At 39.7% G+C, this 23,908-nt stretch overlaps 1 protein-coding gene and 2 long non-coding RNA genes across 4 annotated transcripts in view; 2 read left to right on the forward strand and 1 right to left on the reverse strand.

Moving 5' to 3' along the window:
* Positions 1-23,908, reverse strand: part of Antxr1 (ANTXR cell adhesion molecule 1) — a 213,392-nt gene that overhangs the window by 178,267 nt on the left and 11,217 nt on the right. The window contains exons 2-3 of the mRNA XM_070004483.1: positions 7,921-7,992; positions 3,173-3,244 (exon numbers count right to left, since the gene is read on the reverse strand). Coding sequence (XP_069860584.1) covers positions 3,173-3,244; positions 7,921-7,992 — 144 coding nt within the window. The remainder of the gene's footprint in view (positions 1-3,172; positions 3,245-7,920; positions 7,993-23,908) is intronic.
* Positions 4,882-20,291, forward strand: LOC138815226 (uncharacterized). Of its 2 annotated transcripts, none has more exons than XR_011368221.1 (4): positions 4,882-5,050; positions 6,499-6,774; positions 15,862-16,001; positions 19,946-20,291. It is a non-coding gene; the product is annotated as an uncharacterized lncRNA (long non-coding RNA). The 2 variants fall into 2 exon arrangements; XR_011368222.1 differs by lacking the exons at positions 4,882-5,050; positions 6,499-6,774 and adding exons at positions 11,305-11,349; positions 11,707-11,740.
* LOC138815227 (uncharacterized) lies at positions 10,105-11,213 on the forward strand. The gene is made up of 3 exons (XR_011368223.1): positions 10,105-10,229; positions 10,920-10,945; positions 11,149-11,213. It is a non-coding gene; the product is annotated as an uncharacterized lncRNA (long non-coding RNA).

Below are 23,908 nucleotides of genomic sequence, written 5' to 3' on the forward strand. Positions count from 1 at the left end.
ACACAAAAAATATTTAAAAATGCACACGGTTAGGAAAATAATTCACTAAAGACCAGGGGGATTTTTGCTCAGTATTAGAATGAAGAGGTATTGGTTTTTCCAGATGTTAAAACTAATTAAGGCAATGTGGTCTGAGTATAGAAATAGACACAAAAAAACAAATAGTACAGAAACAGATTACAAAACCCAGCAATAGACCCAAGGCTATCAAAGATTCTGACTTTTTTAGTGGCTAGTAAAAGATTAGTCCATCATTGGACTGGAAAAAATGGCTAATCAGTAGAGTGATGGAATGCTGGCTGTTGATCTTTTAACATAAAATAAATTCTAGAAAAAGCATTGATTTAAATGAAAAAGAAAAAGAAAAGTAGCCATCAAAAGAACAACAGCAGCCCACTCACAATTTTGAATCAGGATACTGAATTTCTAAATAACATATACAAAATAGAGTCCATATTTATATGGAAAAAACATAATAACCAAAATACAAGAATGGCCCAATATTTTTAAATGTTTCTAATGAACATCACTATTCTGGTAGATAAAGGAAAATCTGTGACTATTTTAACAAATGACAGAAATGCATTTGATTACATTGAACATTGATTCCTGATTTATATTAAATGAACAGTGGAACTTTTTGAAGTGATCTCCTTTTGAGACAATGAAACATTTGAGGTATGTCAATTAATATTGGGCCTGTCCTTGTAGTATGTGGGGAATCATATGTAGTAGATAACAGTAAATTATATTATTCCAATAATATTTACCTTATCATTTCACACTCTGCAATGCTAATGCAATGAGCTGCAGACTTTGTTACAATTTGCCAATTATTTAAACTGAAGAAGCTCAGAAGTATGAGAAGAGCAACATGGTATGATGGAAAGTTCATGAATTGGACCACATTCAGAACTCAGCCATCAGGATACTTCTTTGACCTCAGAAGAGTGTTTCAACCTATTGTCTTCATCTGTAAAACTCAAGTAACAACAGACAAGGTAAAGCATGTTTTGCGGTGCCCATGCTTCTGGCATGGGCAAAAACTTTTAATTTAAGTCAAAAAGCAGTTGCATGAAGATGATAGAGTAAGATCAGCTGGTAGATTGGGTAAGATAGTTAAAGCCTAGAGAAACAACCCACACAAGGTTGAGTTCCAGATTTCCCCTTTTCTTTTTTATGTTCTCAACCTGAGGTAAATCTTAGTCACGTGGCAGTGGCTAGAGATTGTCTAAAAATCCCCATATTTCTGGGAAAGTCCCCCATACCATGGTTTAAAAAAGGGGAAGAGAGTTTTCATTTTTCCAAGGGTGGCCTCAATGGAGAGTTGTTTATCAGCATTGAGGGTGGCCAAAGTTCCCACAGAAAACCCGTCTTTTTTGCCAGGGTATTTGGAGAGGGGTCCTCCATGGGCCAGATTGATGGATGGATTCTGGATATGAAAGTAGTAAGTCCCAGGCTCAACCCTGAGCCACACATGCACAGCTTTGGACTTTGGACAGAAATGAAAAGTTAAGCAAAGTGTTTGTGCTGACACTGAAACCACCATCCACAGAAGAGATAGCACTTGTGGGCTGAGTATAACGGGGGTTATTGCTTACCACAGCAAACACAGAAAAAAAATTCAACGTTTTCCAGAAAATTTAAACATGATCCTTAGTCTAAACAGCATACAATTCAAAAATTTCATGTTATCCTCTAGAATCACTCAACAAATAAAAGGACCTAGAAATCAATTCTCCAGGGCAAAGGCAATTAAGTTGCTGATCCTGAGATGTTAGACACCTAATACAGACTTGAAAACAGTTACAATGACTGTATTCTATAAGATCATGCAGAACACACTGGAAATGAACAGGAATATAGAACTCTCTTAAGCAGAGACATAAAAAAGCTTGAAAAGAACAGTAAAATTTTAGAATTGAAAACCTCAATGTCTGTAATGATATATTGAATGGGGCTAGAGAAATGTAGGTGTTCAGTGGTAGAATACTTTCTTGCCCTGTGTAGGGACCTAAGAGGGTTCAGTTCCTAGCATTCCCACCCCCCCAAAAAAAATGTAGTGAATTAAGTAAATAGCTGAAGGAGTGACAGGATAGTTAGTGAAGCTGAAGAAACAGCAACAGAAATTACCAAATTGAAAAACAGAGAAAAAATTGAAAAAGAAATAAATAGACCTTCAGGGAATCTGGAATAAGATCCAAAGATCTAATACTTTCATCATTGGAGTCCCAGAAAGAGGAGGAAATGATTGGTACAGACTTAAAAAAAAAACAAACTTGAAAAGTAATGGCTGGAACCTTCTCAAATTTGGTAAAAGTTGTGTTTATAGGTTCAAGAAGCTTTGTAAAGCCCAAATCAGATAAACTCAAAACCTGCCCAAACACATCACAAGCAGTGAGTACTAAAGATAAAGAAGAAATCTTACAAGAAGTTAGGAAAAAAACAGTGTATTACATATACCACAGTTACCAGTTACCTCATGACATTGTTATCCTCATAACAATGTTATGAGGATAAATATAAAATGATATGTAAAGTTCTATGTGTTGTTTTTCTAATTATATCTCCTTCAATTCATCTTAATACACTATTTTCTATCTTACTCCTTCAATCTTCCCATAATTTTCCTCTATGCATACTTGATCACTAGACCATATCTATATCTAAATCTATGACATTTATATTTATATTGATCTATACTGTGTTCAAACACATGTATGATGTATGCACACATACACTGCAAATTGTTTGGGTATCTTTTATATTATTTCTTTCAAATCAACCACAAGCTTGTTCCTGTTGAAACGAGAATGTTTACTAATCCACGCCTTGTTTTGAACAGTTTTTTAACCCTATAAATTTACTTCAATATTACACAGATATAATAATGAATCTTTCATTGTCTTGTGGAGATCAAATAAGATATACAATAAAGAAAAAAACAAATAGACTTCTTTGCTCAATTACAACACCGTAAGTCACGTGTACCACCAATCTGGAAGATCTGTAAGCCTGATTCTTTCAGCCAGTATTTTAGAGATATCATTTACCAAATTTCCTCTATAGGCCAGTACGTTTGGGTATGTAGAAGGGAACAATGGTGTGCAAATCTCAGAGCTCCTCAGGAAGAGATAGACGTTCTAATGACAAGAATGAGAAGTCACCTTACCTGTCTTCCGTTAGTTTCATTAAGGTTGTTCCTCGAGTAGAGAAGACAATAAAGGACATCCTTAGCTGTGGACTGTAAGGAAAACAAACCCCATTAGGATAGACAGAAAACCTGTGGTGTTGTGTTCCTTTCCAGGTTTACCCTTTGTTGTTGTTGTTACTGTTTGTTTTTGCTTTGCACCAGGGCTGCCAGAGCTGAGGAATTAAAATCAAGTAGGGGGAGGGGGAGGGGTACAGCTGGTGTCTCAAGCATTTGGCCACTAGATTCAAAATTGTTAACAAAGAGAAGGCCTGCTGTGTCTTCCTGGAGACCCCTTCTGCTTGGACATGATCTCTCAGGGAACATGGGTCACAAGTGAGAAAAAAATCCATCCCTGCCTTAGATTCTGTGTGAAAGATGCTTCTAGAAGAGGCCTGGACTGCAAAATGTCTATAAAATGTGAAATGCTGATATACACAGCTGACAAAACCTAACGTGAAGAAAAGGAGTTAGACTGTCATAGCTTGATGCTATTAGCCATTAACATCCTATAACAACCTCCCTTTCATCTGAAAGTAGGATTACAATGAGTTTTTAATTTTTCCCTGGCTTCCCAGAATGTTATCTTTTAAGGAGAAAATGAAGTTACTGGCTACAGAGTATGTATTCCAGTTGGTCTCACTTTTAATGAGTAGTCTGGCATTGTTTTTATGTGACAGTATTCAAGAGCATTGCCAATGTAAAACTCACACTCTAGTAGGAAGCACAACTCTCAGCTGGGGACCAAACATGTTTCTCAGATGGCAGGCTGGATGCCAGACTATAGTGGGCTCAGCAATGCAATGCCACCTGTGTGGCTCTCTCTGGGCCCAACTAGTTCACTCATTCTAGCATCACATTATGTCTTCACAAGGTAATAATCTCCCACACTCGACCTAGTTCCAAACCTCATAGTTCCCACTTCCCTAAGCAATCTTCAAACCTGGTCCTCCCTTCCTATCCCTTAGCTTAGGGCCTTCGCCTCAGTCATCTGGCCGGTGCAAGTGTTTCTAAGCTGACCTCCTTTCTTGGTGTCATTTCTTGCTCCCATGTATTCATCACACTGCTCCCCAAATTATTTTTTAAAGCATAAGTCAGATCCAATCACTTATCTGCTACAAAACCTCTAATGGCTCCTATTGCCTAAATTATTTCTATTGTATCTGACACATCTCTGAAAATATAGCATGTTTTAGAACCTGGTAGGGCTCATGTAATACCTGGTGAATTGAACATTGATCTTTTGAAAAAGACTTTGGTTCCTTGTCCTGAGCTGATGGAGTTGACTGGCACCTTCCCCTGGCACCTTCCCTTGGCACCTAAGTTGACTGCTACCTACCATCTCATCAATGCTAGGGCACTGGATACCATGTTCTACATGATGAAAGCAATCATCATCATTGTAATATAGCAAAGGCCAACTTTTTCAACTTCTTAAAAAGTTGCATGTATTATGCACTGTCTTGATTAAAGTTATGATCTTTTAACACTTGGAACAAATGCATAAGGTAGGCATGAATTCTGTTTTCTATAAGAGGAAAATGGGCCTTGAAAAATGTAGCAGCTTTCCCCAAGTTATGCAACAGGGAATGGTGGACTGGGGCATAAAAGTTCTCATTCTAGAATTTGGGCTCTAAGTCATTATTACATAGCTGTGTTTACCCTTGAATTCAGCTCTGAAAGGAACAGATTTGAAATGTGGGGAATGTGGGTCATGACATAACTGGTATATGAATCCAGACTGGAGATTGATAACTAGGAATTGTCAACGGATATGGGCAAAGGTGTTTAGAGAAACTGACATCAGTGAGAATAATTGTGAGCCAAATAGAATCAACACTGACTGAAGAACTAGCAAAGGTTGGTGAGAGAAAAGGAAAGTCAGGGCTAGTGCAGGAGGGAAATTTAAGGAGGGATAAATTGGCATTAGTTAAGGAATCTCTATACAGCAAACTAAGGAATACAATGTACTTGCTGAGGACATTGTTAGTGGTGGTGATGAGACTCAAGAGGTAGAAGTTGGAGACAGAGGCAAGATGGTAGTGGCTAAGCAATGAATGAGAGGAAAGAGTATGGAGACAGCAAGGAAAGAAATAAGAGTTGTAGCTATAGAAAGACAGGACCAAATTTTTTGTCATCATTTCTTCTGGGGACAAAGGACAAAGTGTTTAATTGAAGTCTGGGAGAAAGTGCCAGGGGAAAGAGAAACGAAGACCTATGAGAGTCTAGGGATGGCACAAAATGGGACTAACATGGGGAAGTTGGCTTTTAAAAGGGAAAACATTTAGCCCTCAGGACATACATGAAACTGTTAGGAGCAGGATTGGAACTTGAAGCAATCATCTGCTCTTCTCTGGGTTCTGAATAGAATAGGTGATGAGACGCTCTGCTGAGAAAGAAACGTACGAGATGTAGCTTGGGGACTTAAGGAAAGTGGTGAAGAATTAGAATCATTATTAGGAAGACAGGAGTCAGGCTAAAGGCAAATAACCGGACTTGGTATGTTAAGAACCTCACTGAAATTGGGAATGTTACACATTTGATAAATATCACCACTATTCTTGAACGGATTTCTTTTTTGCAGTATCAGCTGCCTTAGCCTATTTATTCAAATGGCTAAGTAAAAGTCATCCAATCATTTATTGATTCAAAAATATTGATGGAGCCATCCTAGGTAATCAGGAGGCTGACATTTGAGGATCAAAGTTTGAAGTCACTTCAGGCAACAAAGTCCATGAAATTCTTGTCTCAGGTTAACAACCAAAAAGCTGGAAGTGGATCTGTGGCTCACGTGCCAGAGTACCACTTTTGAGCAAAAAAGCTAAATGACAGTTCCTAGGCCCTGTGTTCAAGCCCCAGTACTAGTATTTATACGCATACATTGATAAAGCATGAACTTGGTCTTTGACACTCTGAAACAAAATGCAGTCTTTGCCTCAAAGGATTTGCATGATGTCTTGTTGCCACACAGTGAGGAGTCCACAGTCAGGGAGTCAGGAGGACAGCCTAATGGTCTGGAGTAAGCTCATTTCTGAGGTCCCCAGTTTCTTCATTTGTTTCTTCATTTGTAAAGCAAGGACTCTGCCTTAGTCCACACCCCTCTCCGTCCTTTGATTTGGAAAGTGAGGAACTGCTTGAGCTAGGCAAGAGATGTCCAGTGCCCACCCTGAGGCAGGGGCTGGACTAATTAACTTGCCCATGCTCTCTTTGTATAATCTTTACTAAAAACCAGTGTTCAGCCAATGTAAGTAATTTGCTATGGTCGCACAATGGAGCTTGGATTCAAAAGCACATCTATCTAACTTCAGAGACTTTTCCACTGGACTGGACTCCAGAAGGAGAAGACAAGGACAGCAGTAGAGGCGCAGCAGATCCTGCCAAGTATCTGGACACAGATGCATTCTATGTCACTCTAAAAGGCCAGTGGATGAGAGTACAAGAAAGGACATTTTGGCTCCACAGCAAAAAGACTCCTGAAAACTGAAATTGTTCAACTATTATTTGGACTGTTTGTCCAAGAAAGCAGAAATTCTCACTGGAGATATTCAAAATGGGAGCTCCTGAATGCCTCCTCTGATTGAAAAGTAATTTCTTTCCATTCAATTTTCAAAGATTCCCCTATTTTTTAAATGCCACTCCTATATTTGCTTCTCTAGTTTCCCTGTTGTTTTTTTCCCCACCCTTTTCTCTCAGCCTCTGTTCTCTTGATCATATGGATTTAGTTGATTTCCTGGTGCAGCTTCCAATTTGGGGCATTATGAGAAGTCATTTCCTAACTCCTTCCCTCCAATCAGCTCTAATTTGGGGCATTACAGAGAGGTCTTCCTTAACTTCTGCCCTTAATTAAGCAGATAGGGATGTGTTGGTCAATAAATGAGTCTGAGAGGAAACTGTCATTGACCTGAGTGAAGAGGTCACCCTGTATTCTGAGATGAAGACTCTTAACTTTAAAAATATCAATCATCTCATGTTGGACATGAAGTGGAGCTATGTTCAAATGTACAGTGATTAGACCATTTTATCAAAGACCTTGGCAACTTGTTTCCAGCACACCCATGAGCACTGTCACAGCCATGTGATACCTCAGAAGGTGACCCAACTCTCCTTTCTCTTACTTGGTATCCTTACTTCCTAGGAAGTAGTACCTCTGGGATTCTTGAAATATTACAGTGACTTATGTTCAAATATGTCTGGAGTGATGGTGAGAATATTCGGGGGATTCTACCAGATAGAGCATGTAGCTGGTATGTCCAATCATTATGATTTTCTCAGGAATAACCAGTGTTCCTGGCATACATACGGGACTTTCAGTACTAAGCTAGGAGAACTTTGGGCAGACTAAGATGAGTTGGTCATTCTGAGCCTTATACACAGGTGCACTAGTATCTGCTAATTGCCCTGATATGATGACACTGTGTAGAAAATTTGTCAATGATCCTTTTACAAGAATATATTATTGGACAAAGAAGGGAGAAGATGAACAATTTTCATCTTCAAAGCAAACCTGGCTCCTCCTGGTAGCTCTAAGACAAAGTTACTATATGTGACATAGATCAAAAGAGAGAATAGTCTCCCTGCCCCAGCCCCGCCCTGAGTCAGAGGATGAAGAGGCCAATTTTGTCAAACAGCATCATCATCCAAGTGGTTAGAAGCAGAGAGAACAGCAAACATGGACTGGTTTTACTCATGTCCAAGAGGTATGAGAGACACAAATGCTTAGCATTGCTTACCTGATGAATTTATGAGCCAGCTGTTCCACAAAGTAGTAGATCTCATTCCAGTGGTGCAGCACACTCCCTGACCTGGAAAGACAAAAGCAGGTGGTGTTGACTCCAGTGTTCTTTTGTCTCTGCCTTGTAGTATTTCTCTTCACATTCTACTGGTTCCATTAACCTATTAGCTGGGCTCATCACCTGAAGCTAACATAAGCCTAGGAATTATTTGAATGGCTGTTTCAATTTTCTGTTATGAATTAATTTCAGCCATGACAAATTCTTACAAAATTTCGTTAAGGAACTTTCTCCATTCTATCTCCTCTTGCCACTACCACTATGCCCACTGATATGCTGGAAAACAAATAAACCAAGAACTTCCAGCCCAAAAAGATTCACAAGTTAGTTCTAAATCTTTATTTAAACAATTTGTTTTTTCCCTTCCAATATCTAGTATATGTCTGAGTCAAGCAGAAAAGGTCAAATAAGTTGATATTAGGGAAATGAACCCTAAGATATGTATTCAAATGTTTTTTTTCTTTCATGAGATTGTTTCTAACACATTTATAAGATTATCTCTTTGTTGCTTTGTATGTCCCTCCCCCACGGTATAAATCTTTAGAGGCTGTCATTCTTTCCCTGATGAAAAAGAAGAGCTATTCTTTTTAATTTATTATTTTTTAAATATGTTCTTTTGCAGTACTGCAGTTAAGGTTGTTATGCTTTGTAGGCAGATGCTCTACTACTTAAATCAAGCCTCCACCTCTTTTTTGCTTTAGTTATTTTTCAAATAGGCTCCTTCCTCCCCCCCCCCCCCCCCAGACTAGCCTAGGCTGTAATCCTATTTATACTTCCCATGCACCTGAGATGAAAGGCACAGGTGTGCCACTATGCTCAGCAATTTTTATTGATCGAAATGGAGTCACAGACTTTTTGTTTAGGCCAGCCCTGACACACCACGCTCCTGATTTTTGCCCCTCCCCTACCCCCCCCAGCTATAATTCTTTCAAATGAAATTAGCACAAACAGAAAAACAAAGACCTATGATACTCCCCTTGAGAATCCAATTTCATTTGTAAATACGGATGCAAATTCCTTAAAGAAAATGTCAGCAAAGTAAATACAGCAGAAATACAAAATAATTATCCCTTGGTGATTCCCTCAAGAGAATTTCTTTTTAATAATGAACTTTGTAGTTTTTCCTAGCGTTCTGATTAATATGACTAATCACATTATGAATGCTTAACTCTTAGTGCCTTCCTGAAATAAAATCAACATAAGAAAAAAATATTCAGCTCTTCCTCGAAACACAGAAATGCAAACTGAAGCATGTCAGAAATACTACTTTATGCCATTCAGATTCAGCAAAAATCAAAATGTCTGACAATACCAAGTGCTGATGAGAACATGGACAAAATAGGAATGCCCATATATTGCTGAGATATGATGAAAATATTTTGGAAAGCAATTTGGCAATGAGGTTAAAGCCAAACAGTGCCTATAAACCAGCAATTTTGCTTCTATATTTATAGTCTCCCATACAAGGAAGTGTGTATAAGAATCTTGTATAATAAGGATGGTGATTGACATGCTGTTGATTGAAGAAAAAATAACTAATATCATTGATAGGTAATTGCTGTGAATATACTAACACACACTACCTATTTCAAGAAACAGTAAAACAAATGTGAAACTATGTTAACATTTGCTCAGTTTATGTCAAGAACTCACTGGCATTTATTATGTTATTTTCTGTCCTTTTCCAAAGATTCTAGGCTGTTTTAGAATTTTACAAAGGGCTTATAGGAAGAGTCAAAAGGCAAGTAGTCTGTCTTGAATTCTTCTACATCTAGAGAATTTGTTGTGGTTGTAATGTCATGCTCTGACATTAAATGCTTTTCTCACTTGTTTGTGATAGTATCTGGCATAACTAGCAGCAAGGGACTGATACTATAGGTGTCATATTTCTTGATTAAGTTGCAAAAATATCTTACTTGCTGGCATTATTCTAGCTGTCCAAGGTACACAGAATAAGAAGTGTTATTCCCCTCCAACTACTCATAGTTGAGCAAGAAACTCAGAATAATTAAGATGTCAATGTGATGATAAGAAATGTGGTTGAGGTTTAGACTTTGAGAACAAAGAAAAGGGAGTGGCATGCTCTTTCTATGCAGGCTTTGAAGACAGATACACTTAAGCTTTGATCTGGATTGGTAAAGCTAAGAAGCCAAAGGGATAAAGGCAACCGGTGAGACACTCTGAGTCCTGTGCTTAGCCAAGAACAAAGATTTTCATGAGACAGCACCACAGAGCCTACTAAGGAGAGGGTGAGAAGTGGGAAAATGGGGAAAAGGAGTGGGTCTTCATGTGTGGGTCATTCCTTATCTCCACTGGCAAACTCCAATCTATTCTTCAAGACTCTGTTGTTATGGACCAACATGTAATCTCCAGGCATTAGGTTGTCATCAGCTTCTGATGCTGGGATGCAGTCATTTCCCCCCCCCCTCAACCCCCACACCCCCAAGTTCCCTTTGTGAAAGCCTTCACAAAATGTGATTTTTTTCCCCCTTCTTTTGTTGTGTTTGTGTGTGTCTTTTTAAAATTTCTGTACTTTGGGTCTTGTATATAAGTTTATCTTATTTGGGGAGGGTAAGGAGGAGCCCAGAAATAGGGGTCAAAGAGTGAACAAATGTAGCAGTGATATTCAGTAGACACTAGGTTGAAAATGAACTGAGCAACTTGTGAGGCAGGGTGATGAGGAGGGAAACCCTGGCGGTCAACGGGGGAAGAGGTGAGGCTGTTCAGAAAGAAATTTACTCATGACCTGACTCACATAACTGCAACACTTTGATAATAAAAGTGAATACATTTTGAAAAGAGGAAAAGAAAAAGAAGTGTGAAAAAGACACAGCTTTGTTGCTATGGAAGCCTCCTGGTCCTCTGTAGATGAGATACCACCTGTTCCACCTGGCTTGGATAAACATCTGTATCTTCTTTCTTTCTTTTTTAATTTTTAGGATTAATTTTCAACTTCTCTACAAAGGTATGTCTTTATCGTTCTATTTTGCTTATGCTTAAGAGATTTAATAAGATCAAATTACCAGAGGGAAAAACAGGTCCATCAGATCAACCATTATTTATTGAATTTAGAAAACTGTCTCTTTCTACAAATCCCTGGGATGGTTTTGTTTGCTTTATATTTTTTTGTCTTGCCTTTTGCTTCTTTTTATAATTATCTTTAAATAGTTGTACAGAGGAGTTGCTATTTAAGAAGGCAGTTTATGAAGACAATATATCTGGATCAATGCCACCCCTTTCAACATTTTCATCCATCTCTTGTGACTGACATGATCCTAAGGAGCCTTCCCACAGGTCCTGGGTGACTTGGCCCACCAAATTATCAACAACAGATCAACAGCAATCATCAACAATAGGTTAAAAGCCATTGTAAGTCTGCCAAGGGCTCATCACAGCTGTACATATTAGCTATGGGCTTTGGAAGCATTAAAATCATATCATTAAGACCTCAGCCATCCTTTTAGACAGGATTCAGTTGTGTATTTGAAACCTTAAGGTTGGTTCTGGCTGATCCCCTTCAGCCTTGGGTAGAGGCTCTGGTCCTGGGAATCCTGGGAGAGGCACTGGCACTGCCCAGTGCTGTCTGGGTGCCTCAAAAGAGGCATTACATTAGTTTTCAGCCTATCCAAAATTCTACTTCCCTTTTCCACTAGAACTGAGATATTTCCTTGAACACTCACCATCTGTAATGCAATTTCTTTTTTCTTTTTTTGTCTATATAACCAGGACAATCATCCTCTAAAATTTCTGGAGAGATAAGGTGAGATGCCTAATGCTGAGAGGGAAAGCCCCACACTTTCTCTACTGTGTCCGATTTCCTCGTGAAGAGAGAAGTTCTACAGTGAGGAAATTATACTTAAGAGAGACAACAAAGTGATTCAGGAACTTAATTTCAAATTCGGAGATTACATTTGACTGCCTTCTTGAGGAGCAAGCATTTAAAGTCCATTTTAGACTAGTTCTTAATTACTAAGAACTTTTACTTATTTCCTAATATTCTTTTTTTTTCTGTTCTGGGGCTCAAAGTGAGGGCTTTGAACATGTCAAGAAAATGCTCTCCCATTGAGCAACACCAGTTTAGCATTGTGTGTGTGTGTGTGTGTGTGTGTGTGTGTGTGTGTGTGTGTGTGTGTGTGTGTGTGTGTGTGTGTGTGTGTGTGTGTGTGTGTGTGTGTGTGTGTGTGTGTGTGTGTGTGTACTGGGTTTTAAATTGCGGGCCTCACATTTGCTAGGCAGGCTCTTTACCACCTTGTTTTTACTCCAACACTTGTTTTGCTCTAAGTTGTTTCTTTAGGTAGGTTCTTTCACTTTAAACACTCATTTTCATTATTGTTCTATCAGGCTAACAATGTAGAATTTATATAGTTTGATATTCACCTGGTTTATTGATGCTAGATGTGGAGGAAGATGTAAAAACGATACTTCTTGGGTGTTGAGGGTTTAGAACCTTCAAGACCTTTCTTGCTAATGGGCAACTACTGAGTTTTCTGAAGAACAAAGTGAGATTTCTTTTTCTGTTTGTTTCTTTTGTTGTTCTCATTTAGTTTTGATACAGGGCCTTGCTGTATAGTCCAGGCTGGCTGTAAACTCATGACTAACCTACTGTAGCCTCCCAAGTGCTAAAATTATAGAGATGCACCACCGTGCCCAGCCCCCCCTTTTTTTTATTGTAAAGATACTATACAGAGGGTTACAGTTACATGAGTGAGGTAATGAGTACACTTCCTCTTGAACATTGTTACCCCTCCATTGTTTTCCCCCTACCATCCCCTCCCTCCCTCCCTTCCCCAAGGTTCTTTTTTTTTTTTTTTTGATTGTGATTAAGTGATTACTTAATTTCCGGAAATTCACAGTATTATGGAATAATGATGCTCATTTAAAGTCACAAGTTCATTCTAACTTTCCTGGAGCAAATTGTCTATCACAGTCTGTAATATATAACGGTGCTCATATGTTATATACCATATACGTGATCAGCAGCATGGGGATATTTATTAGTGGTTCAACCAGATGAGTGGGAGTTCTTTGTTTCTTAAGTCCTGTTAGTTTTGTCATATCACCTAACATTTTGGATTTATCATCCACTTATCAGGGAGACCATGTACTGTTTGTCTCTTCGTTCTTGGCTTACCTCGCTCAACATGATTCCTTCTAGCTCCATCCATTTCCCTGCAAATGCCATTATTTTGTCATTTCTAATGGCTGCATAATATTCCATTGTGTATAGATACCACAATTTTTGGATCCATTCATCTGTGGTGGGGCATCTAGGTTGTTTCCATATCCTAGCTATTGCGAACAGTGCTGCAATAAACATGGAGGTGCACGTGTCCTTATATATTGGTTCCTGTTGTTCAGGGTAGATGCCTAGAAGTGGTATGACTGGGTCGTAAAGGAGGTCAATCTTTAGCTTTCTAAGGACCCTCCAGACTGCTTTCCAAAGTGGTTGTATGAGTGTACATTCCCACCAGCAGTGTAATAGCATTCCTCATTCTCCACATCCCCTCCAGCATTTGCCGTTGGCTGATTTGTGGATGTGGGACATTCTGACTGCAGCCCCCCTTTTTTTAAAAAAGAACTTTAAGACCAACTTGAGACAGGCTTCCTTCTCCTCCCATCACTGTTGGGGTATGGATCATTGTTTCTTATATAGAGATGATAACTCTACATAATTGTCTATCTTGAGTCACAGTGGAGTTATTCATAGTCGGTTTTCCCAAGCATTAAAGGGAATCATAACTTTCTAAAGTTTCAGGAACCAGGCTAGTTTTGTTTTCTCTGGGTGATCCTGAAATCTTGAAGAGCTAAACTGACTACCAATCACAAACAGGTCAGCTCAGGCATTGGTTTGGGAAATGGCAGAGAGTGGATCCAATTCCAGCTTCCCTCCATTCTACGGTGGATAAAACACCACATTTATCATGCCAATCTGTATAAGAGTGAATGATTTTAGATCCTAGCTAAGGAGTCCTGACAATATGTTCAGACTGCAAGACTCACCCAGCCTTGGTGATCCAAAGCTGTAAGTAGAAACAAGAAATTCCTTTTATTCAGTGCAGGTGGCTTAAGCCATAATCCTGGCTACTTGGGAAGCTGAGAATGCGATCATGCTTTGAGGCCAGCCCTGACAGAAATATTCAGGAGTATCTCCCCACCCCACCTCCATCTCATCCTGTTTAGATTGAGTTGAGCACAGTAGTATGCACTTGCTATCTCAAGCTATGTGAGAGGCTGAGATTGGGATTATAGGTCCAGGTCAGCTTGGGTAGCCAAGTCCACATGACTCCCCAATGGAAGGGAAGCTAGGACATTGTAGAGCAGGCCTCTGACCCCAGTGATGATGGGAACCTTCAAAGTAGGTGTGGTGCAGCTCAGATGCATTCCTGGGCAGCAAGTGAGACCCTGTCTTAAAAATCAAAACAGGGCTGGAGGTGTGGCTCAACAATATTACACCAGCCTAGCAACCATGAAGCTCTGAGCTCAAACCCCAGTACCGCCAAAAAGAAAGAAATAGAAAGAAAAGATAAAGCAAAAGAGGAAGAGAAGGAAGGAAAGAAGGAAGAAAGGAAGGAAGGAAGCAAAGAGAAAGAAAGAAAGAAAGAAAGAAAGAAAGAAAGAAAGAAAGAAAGAAAGAAAGAAAGAAAGAAAGAGAAAGGAAGAAAGGAAGGAAGGAAGGAAGGAAGGAAGGAAGGAAGGAAGGAAGGAAGGAAGGAAAGAAGAAAGAAAAGATAAAGCAAAAGAGACAGAGAAGGAAGGAAAGAAGGAAGGAAAGAAGGAAGGAAGGAAGGAAGGAAGGAAGGAAGGAAGGAAGGAAGGAAGGAAGGAAGGAAGGGAGGGAGGGAGGGAGGAAAGAGAAGGAAGGAAGGAAAGAGAATGAAAGGAAGGAAGGAAGGAAGGAAGGAAGGAAGGAAGGAAAGAAAGAAAGAAAGAAAAGAAAAGATTGATTCTTTCCAAGCCCAAATATAAACAGAACTGGAAAATATTGCATTGTGGATATTTTTTCCCCTCAGAATTGCCTTGAACACATAATTACACAGAGAACTATAGTCACAGACAGTTTTGCACTGTCATGTGCTAGAAACTTTTGCCTGTGTACAATTTCTGATTTTTAACCAATAAAACCCTACCTCAAATGCAGTCCTAGCCTCTGTCAGTTCCATAGGCCAGGTTGGTGTCAGGATGGTGTGGAGGCTTCTGGACCCTTAGGATTTGTTTTTTTGCCTCTGTTCCACAAAAATGAATCTAAGCAATATCTGAAATTTGAGTAGTTTCCCAAGAATTCTGCCTAAAGACAGTTTTATAGAATTCACTTCTAGAAGATTCATTCACTATGCCTGGGTCCATTCGGAGTCAGAGTCAATGTCCTCTCTCTTTCTCCCTCCCTCCCTTCCTCCCTCTTTTCCTTCCTTCATTCCTCCCTCCCTCTCCCACCCCCCCTATTCTTTTTTTTGCCAGTTCTGGGGCTTGAACTCAGAATCTGAACATTGTCCCTGAGCCTTCTTTTATGCTCAAGGCTAGCGGTCCACCACTTGAGCTACTTTCAGCTTTTTGATGGTTAATTGGAGATAAGAATCTCTCCAGCTTTACTTCCTAGGCTGGCTTTGAATGGTGATCCTCAGATCTCAGCCTCCTAAGTAGCTAGAATTCCAAGTGTGAGTCACCGCGCCCAGCTCTTTTTTGAAACTGGAAATCAAACCTAGGACCTTGTGCATGTTTGAGAAGCCATGGACCACTGAGCCACGCCCACAGTCCTCATAGCATCTTCTGACCTGGGTGTGCAGAAAGAATCACCACACTACAAGATAGAAAGAATCAGTCGTTACAACTAGTCCTGAAGAAGGCCACTGCTTAATTTTGTTGTTTCTCCATGTTTTCTTCCAGAGTTTGGAACACGGTATAAAGAGTCATGAAATGTCTGTGACATTGCATTTACTACCTCTTCCTGGAAAGGAGTTACACATGGAACCTGGCATTGCCCTCAGATTATGGTTCAATTATGTTCAAGAGCTAATATGCAAAGGGTAGGAGCAAAATAGGAACCCTAAATCTCCTTCTGACTTGTTTTCTGAAAAAAATGCATTCTTCCATGTTTATGAGAGTTTCCAAGCTTCCTTGTGGTTAAACGCCTCAGAAAACACAGCCTCTTTCCATTAGCCACACATACAGTATACCAGAATCAGTGGCCAAACTGGATTTAAACTGCCCCTTTCCTTTTGCATATGGATTAGAATATAATGAAAAGGAAACAACAAAAAGCTTGCAATTGGAGGCATTATCCGGGAGTCTTTTAATTCAGAACAGCAGAGTAGCTCTAAAGATGGAAACTATAAAGCTGTCAGCCCTTGCTTTTCCTTAGACACTACCATCCCCTATCAGAGTCCACTCACATCTTTAGTGAGTATTCAGGTCCTCATCCAACCTTGGAAGGTCATGGGCAAGGATACAGATACATTCAGCAGCTTGTGGAGTTACAAGGTAGACCCACCATTAGTCCAAGGACCCATATCCACTTCTCATTGTTCCTCCTCACTTCAGTCTCTTCCTCAGCTTTCGTCTCCTTCCTTCCATCTCATACTGCACATTAGCTGGCTGGAACTCCAAATCCAGCCCAGTCCTTTAGCTCTTGTCCTCCTCCTATTGCTGTCTGGGGTCAGAGTCAAGCTTCCCTCCTACTCACAAAGGCTGACCTGGATTTTGGGTCTATTCCAACTCCTCCAGATACAGTCCAGACACCAAACAAGTCACTGAGCACTGTATATGGAGTCTGGAGTCACCCACTCTGCTGCTCAAAATGTTCACCTCTAACTTCTGATGAATTTTCCTTTAGTCAATCTAACTGAGAGCCTTGAAAGCAGCAACTATTCATGAGCAGCAACTATTCAGTTTAGGGGTGTGGCCAACAATTTTTTTCAAAAAATTAAAACTATTAAAATTGAACTATTAGAATAGATTACTAAAAGTAACAAGAAGCACATGAAACTTATGGTCAGCCTCAAGATGTAAAATACGTCTTTTCTATATTGTCATGATGACTCTATATTATTATAACAACGTATTTACTCCTTTTGCGTTTGTTCTGCCTTTTCTAACAGATAGGCAGCTAGACAGATAGACAGACTGACAGCCAGATATACACACACACACACTCACCCACACAGAGATGGAAACACCTACAAATGTTTTCCGATATCAACTGTTGGTATTTTTGATGAAAATTCACCACAAATGCGGTGTTGTTATTAAGAACAACAGGCAATTGGTTAATTGCCCAGAAAAGTTGTTCTCATAGCTGAACTTTACAACTGCGGCTCCATTTCTCATGCTCTCTAGACTCAGAAATTAAGCCGCAGAACCACTGTACACCCTCTGAATGCCAGAATGGGGTGGACCATCCCCTCCTGAGTGGTGATGGAGGCTGTCACTTGGGAGGAAGTGACTCAGAGTGAGGGCACCACTGGAGATGGCTTAAAAACACTGTATTACCAAAGCAGCATGTTGCCTGTTGGAAATTCTGGGAGGGGTGGCTAAGTGGGGCAAAAAAATCAGTCACAAGTGGAAGAAAATTAAAATCACAGATCATGCCACAATCGACACACCTGTCTCCCAGATTGTTGTGACTGTTTTCACACTTTTCTCCAAGCATATCTACCTACTTGGTCCCTGCCCTTTACCTAACATTATGGCTATGGTGATGCCTGCTCTTTATAGCTTCTCTTTGCTCTTTGCCTAACATTATTGTGGTTATCAAATGTATCTTCATTTCATTAGACAATGCTCCCTAGCATTGCTTACAATAACTGTGTTTTCTTCATATTACAGATACATTTTTGGTACAAATCCTTTCTGTAGATTGGATGGTTTTCATGTTGTATTTTTGTAACAGCACTTTTGCAAAAGCAGTATCTTTTCATGTACAATGGAATATTTTGTAATTTTTACTGTTCTTTTCTCATTGCATTTGCACAGAAAGTGACATAACCCAACACAGTCAGTCCAAAACATCCATCCGCCAGGGGTAACAGTGGCAGGGCAGATGATTTGCCTTTTCAGCCATGATGCGAACGGAAAAATTAAATATTTGGGATTTCAAATATCATTTTTCCAGAAGATAAGTGTCTTGGACACAAGACGTTGACAAGAGAGGTTTTCTAAATTCCTTTAGCAGTGAGAGAACCAAATGGGGGATTCAGATATAGTGTGGAGAGGATCTAACCCTCTCTTGTGTCATTGGGGGGAGAAATATGTACCTTGAGGGGAGGCAATATGGCAGAGGAATAAAAAATCTCTCAGCTCTCTCCTCTCCTCCTTGAGAATTAATTGTGAAGAGAAAACGGAGAGTAGGGCAGATGTCAAGAATGGGAGATTCAGGGCTGGGAAGGTGGCTCAGTGGTAGAGCGCTTACCTTGCATGCCTGAGGCCCTGGGTTTGATTCCTCAGCACCACATAAGCAAAAAGAAAAAAGCCAGAAGTGGCGCTGCAGCTCAAGTGGTAGAGTGCTTGCCTTGCATGCATGAGGCCCTGGGTTCGATTCCTCAGCACCACATAAACAGAAAAAGCCAGAAGTGGCGCTGTGGCTCAAGTGGTAGAGTGCTAGCCTTGAGCTGAAGAGCTGAGGGACAGCGCCCAGGCCCAGAGTTCAGGTCCCATGACCAGACCCCCCCCCAAAAAAAAAAAAGAATGCGAGGTTCATCTTTGAGTCTCAAGGAGGTAATTGCCCTGCAGACTGGGCCCACCACATCAAGGTAAATGGGGAACTACAGTCAGGGTGGATGGAGAAAAGACAAACTGATTTTGTTAGTTTTAACTTGGATTCTTTCATTATAAGTGACAGAGTGAAAAAAATTATATTTATCATCCCTTTGATTTTTTTTGTATTAGGATTGGCTAAACAATCTGCTGAGCTAAGTACAAAGTAAAAATGCAGAGCCTCTTATGTAAAATTATTAAAGTTTTCAAGATGTTACAGCATGGCATTGAGTGAGTGCCAGGCCCTTCTAAATGAGGCCCACACCCATGCAGCTAACCTTGGTATCTGCATTCTTTGCCCATGTTTCCTTAGTCCAGGAGTTGGTAATTTGTTCTGTGAAGGCCACACAGTAAATATTTTAGCTTGGGGGGTGCTGTTGGGTAGATATTGTCTCCACAGCAAATACTCATTGACAGTCCAAGAAGAAAATGAATCTGGTTGTGCTACAATAAAATTGTACTTACAACAACAAGCTGCAGGCCATTGTCTGGCAACCTCCATCCTACATAGTCTCTTTTAGTCATGTTCTTCTAACTCTTGCATTTACTGTTCTCTTTCTCACTACAAGCTGTACACACACTATACACACAAACACATGCACACACATACATATACATATAGATGCATTTCTGAAAGCAGAAATTCTAATTTTGCTATTCACTTCCTGTTATTTATTGCTGTTATTTATTATGCAGTCATTTTTAATAGGATATAAATCATGGACAGGAAAAATTGTACTTTGGGATATACTTGGAGGTATTCTTTCTGACCTAATAAATATTTCATGGGCATTTGAAAGGAAAGCTTATTCTCTGTGGGGCATAGGGTTCAAAACATATTTGTTAAATCAGCCTCATTAATTATTATTCAAATCCTCTGTCTTTGGGATGTGTAAGTATTCAAAAGGATGTATTTCAGATTCTGCTGACATAATGACTGCCATCTTCAGTAGCTGAATTCAATTGGGTTATCTTACTCTTTTTCTGAATACTGAAGCACTCTTACATTCCTAGGACAATTTGACTTAGTCTTAGAATGTTATTCCTTTACTATTCTGTTAGTTTTGCTCTAACGTATTTGCTTAAGGATTATAAGTTTTCATACAAAAGTTGGTAGGAAATTTTTTGTATGAACCTATTATCTGGGGTAGATATTTACTTCAGAAACATGGTAGTTTCTTTAATAAACTGAAAAGTATCATCTTTTTGTTTTCTATAGGAGTATGAAGTCTTGTTTGAGGATGTCATCAATTCTTCATGAAGCCAACTGGTCTGAAACCAAATATAGCTTCATAAGGACAAAGTAGTCTCCCTCATATAATCCAGATTTTGTTTAGTTTGTTTATTCTGTTTATTTTATACCACATATTTTTATTCAATTTCATATATATTTTCTGTTTTAATATCTAGTAATATTTTTCAGTAAGGGCTATTGGTTGACTCCTTCAATCTCAGCCTACCCAATTTGTTTCTGTCAATGTTGCCATGCTTTTGATTTGAAGCAATGTTCCTCTGGATACCTCCCAAGACCTTCAATGTGGAAGGGATGCAACAAGATGGCTTTAGGTGACAGTGGATGAGTGAGATGCCCCACTAACTATCTATGCTTAGATTCTGTTCCTTTCATTAAATACTTCAGCTCATTTCATTTTAGTGTCTGCACTAATGAGAGCCTGAAACACTTCCAAAAGCCACCAACACTTTTATTTCTGCGAAAGCACTTTCCGTTTTTAATTTTGCCAGACATATTTGCACTCTATCATTCATTGATTAGGCTAGCTGACTTGTGAATGCCCCAGCAATGTGTTTTGGAATCTACAAAGATGAATAGTTATACTTCACCTGTTTTGAGGAATATGGAAAAGAAGGTCCTGTGTTGAGAGTACTTTATATTTCCTCACCAATGATCATTTATAGTTAGCACTTCCAATATGGCCAGTTCCATTCTGAGCTCAACTCTTTATAATACATAAATACTATCTCCAGTTTTACAGATAAGGAATCTGAGTTTGCAGAGAAGCTAAGTCACTTGTTCAAAGACACACAACAATCAAGTGATCAATTTGGGGTTTGAGCCTTACAAATCCATACTCTTGATCCAAACACTATGCTCATCAAGCCTTCTTCCTGTTTAATTTTATGTTTTTATTTTTTTGAAAGGTAAATAGAGTAAGCATATTTGAAAGTGTAAGGAAAGCTGTGAAAGAAAGTAATGATATTCTCCCTCTGGAGAGGGTCCTCAAAGCCTGGGTGGGCTAACCTTCTGCTCTTAACCACTATGCAACACTGCCTCCCAATGGAGGGTCGGGAAATGTATGATGACAGTTTCTGTCAGGTGCAGCATTAGGTCTAGCGGAGAATTCCCATGAATTGTAAGAATTTGAGAAGGCAGATTCCAGAAAAGGCTTAAAATTAGGGCACTTAGGGGACGTTAGGAGTACTGATTTGGTTACCCATTGTCATGGAACCCAGTGCACAAGGCACTTCACCTTCCAATCCTCTTTCCTCTTATTCCTGTGGCATTACCTTTTATGACAATTACTAAATGTCAGGACGGGCATAGAATCTGAAATAAGAACAGAGTTACTTCTAAGCATAACAGGGCAATATTATAAGACAACAACAAAACCACAGCAGGGCTGTCTTGGGCATGCCAGGCTGTTTGGTTACCCTGTTAAAAAAAAGGTCTTTACTATCCCACGTCTATGTGTTTATACTTAGTGCTATCCACTGTCATCCTGGTTTGTTTGTTGTTGTTTGTTTTTTTTTTGTGTTTTGTTTTGTTTTTTGTCGGTCATGGGGCCTGAACTCTGGGCCTGGACGCTGTCCCTCAGCTCTTCAGCTCAAGGCTAGCACTCTACCACTTGAGCCACAGTGCCACTTCCGGATTTTTCTGTTTATGTGGTGCTGAGGAATCAAACCCAGGGACTCATGCATGCGAGGCAAGCACTCTACCACTGAGCCACCTTCCCGGCCCCCTGTATTTCTTTTTAGCTTATTATTTATTTTTATTATTGTGATTACTGTACAGTTACAAGCAGGATTCTTCATTTTTATCTCATTGAATACATAATTTCTGGAAACTTGGTATCTGCAATATAATATTGAGATAGGGCATTTATGTCAATACTAGCCAGGCCTTCAATACTCCTACCTAAATCTCTGTGTCACTGAGATGACAGGCCTGTATCACCACGCCAAGCCAAGCCTTTGGTTGAAATGAAGTCAAGAAAACTTTTTGTGCGTGTGTGCCTAGGTTGGCCTCAAACCAAATCCTCCAATCTCTACCTCCAACATGCTTAGAATTACAGACTCCACCACCGGACCCAGCTCCTGCACTGTTTTTATGTAAGGATGTTAGCAAGATAGATAAGACTCTGCTTTTAATCCTTCTGCCATCTTTTGCAAGAGGCTTCTATAGACCTTGAGTTTAGTTCCTCACAACCCATCAGCCTCCCCCAAATCTGTGAGACTCCATCCCAATGGAAGATGCTAGGCATTTCAGCTTTGGCAGGAAGTGAAAAATAGCAGGATTTCACTCTAAGTTTATTCCCAGGTAGAAAACAAGACATTATTGTAAAATTAACCAGCATAAAAAAAGGGCTGGTGGTTTAGTATCCACCGAGCAAGTGTGAGGCCCTGGGGAAAATCCTAGAAATTTGAACAAGAGCAGTAAGAGAAGGAAGAGGAGAAAAATGAGAGGAGACAGCGACAATTTTAAGGACGTTTTAGCAAACTGATGAAGACGTTGGAGTCCTGAGTTAACGCAAGAATTAGGTGAAGAATGGAAGAGACCCAAGATCATATGGGAGTTGCTCTTCTCAAACACCATCAGGTATTGCAGTGTGAGAAAAAGAATTAGCCACAGATCTTTAACCTAGGTTTAAGTTACCACCATTTACTGAGGCTAGAAATCGAAGCAAAGATAACTTCAGTAGGGGAAACACCTAGATGATCATCCTTCTAGCAAAATGCTATCCCCTCACTCCTCAGTGGTACAAGTCTGACCTGTTTTTTCCCCTCTCCTTCAACTGCTTATTTACCAGCTCTGTTTAATGGAATTTCTTCTTTTTGCCCAGAAAATTCCTGTTGGCAGTTTTTCTGGTTTGGAACTTGGCTATTTTCCTCTTTAAACTCCACCTCTTCTTGACATTTTGAAATACAATATTATTTGGATATTTCCTTGATATTATTTACTACCCATACTCAAATTTTCAACTACGGCCCTTGGGCTAGCAACGTTGAAGTGTTTGTTTTTAGTTCCAAACATCAATCATATCACCTCCTCACCGCACTCCACCCAAATCCCCACATGTTCAGACAAGACTACAGGGAGCTCCTCTTTCCTTTTGAAACCTGTTCCTTACTTTTGCAGCTCTTTCCTCCCTGGTCTATTGAATGGCTCTTAATTGTTCAAGTCCTGTTCCTCTTCTACACAAAAGATTTCTCATTTTTATTCCTCCTTTTCCCACATTCCTGCTCTGCTAGTCAATATATTTATATTTCTAAAACATATATACGCTTGAACTTTGGCTTCTAAAAATCCCTAGTTCTGAAGCTTATTAAAATTTTTTGTGTCAGTTCTGGGGCTTGAACTCTGGGCCTGGGCACTATCTCTGAGCTTCTTTGCTCAAGGCTAGTGTTCTATTACTTGAACCACAGCTCCACTTCTGGATTTTTGGTAGTTAATTGGAGATTAGTCTCATGAACTTTCCTGCCCAGACTGGCTTTGAACCATCATCCTCAGATCTCAGCCTACAGAGTAGCTAGGATTATAGGTGTTAGCCACTGGCACCTGGTTCTGAAGCTTACTGTTGATGGGTTAAAATTCAAACTCTTCCTAGAGTCTCCCCATCACATCTGAGTAAAAAAGAACAAAGGTCAATTTGTTTTCTTGTCTGTTGCTCTTTCTGAACTTCATAATCTGACCAAAGTTAGTTCAGTTTCCAAGATGCTGGCCCATAGATACTTCCTCTATGAAATCTGCTAAGCCTCTCTCAGATAAACCAAATCATTCCACCAGCTGATTCGCCAGTTCTTTATTTCTCCCACTAAATTGTGAGGTCCTTGAGAGTCATACATGGTACAGGCATCTTGTAATTCCAGAAGTCTAGCACAACTTGATAAATATCCATTTGAAATAATATACTTCTTGCCCTTAGCCAGGTAGTCTTACCTAGAA

The sequence above is a fragment of the Dipodomys merriami genome, unplaced genomic scaffold (genome assembly GCF_024711535.1).
Source record: "Dipodomys merriami isolate MVZ:Mamm:240054 unplaced genomic scaffold, mDipMer1.0.p SCAF_63, whole genome shotgun sequence".
NCBI classification, from domain to species: domain Eukaryota; kingdom Metazoa; phylum Chordata; class Mammalia; order Rodentia; family Heteromyidae; genus Dipodomys; species Dipodomys merriami.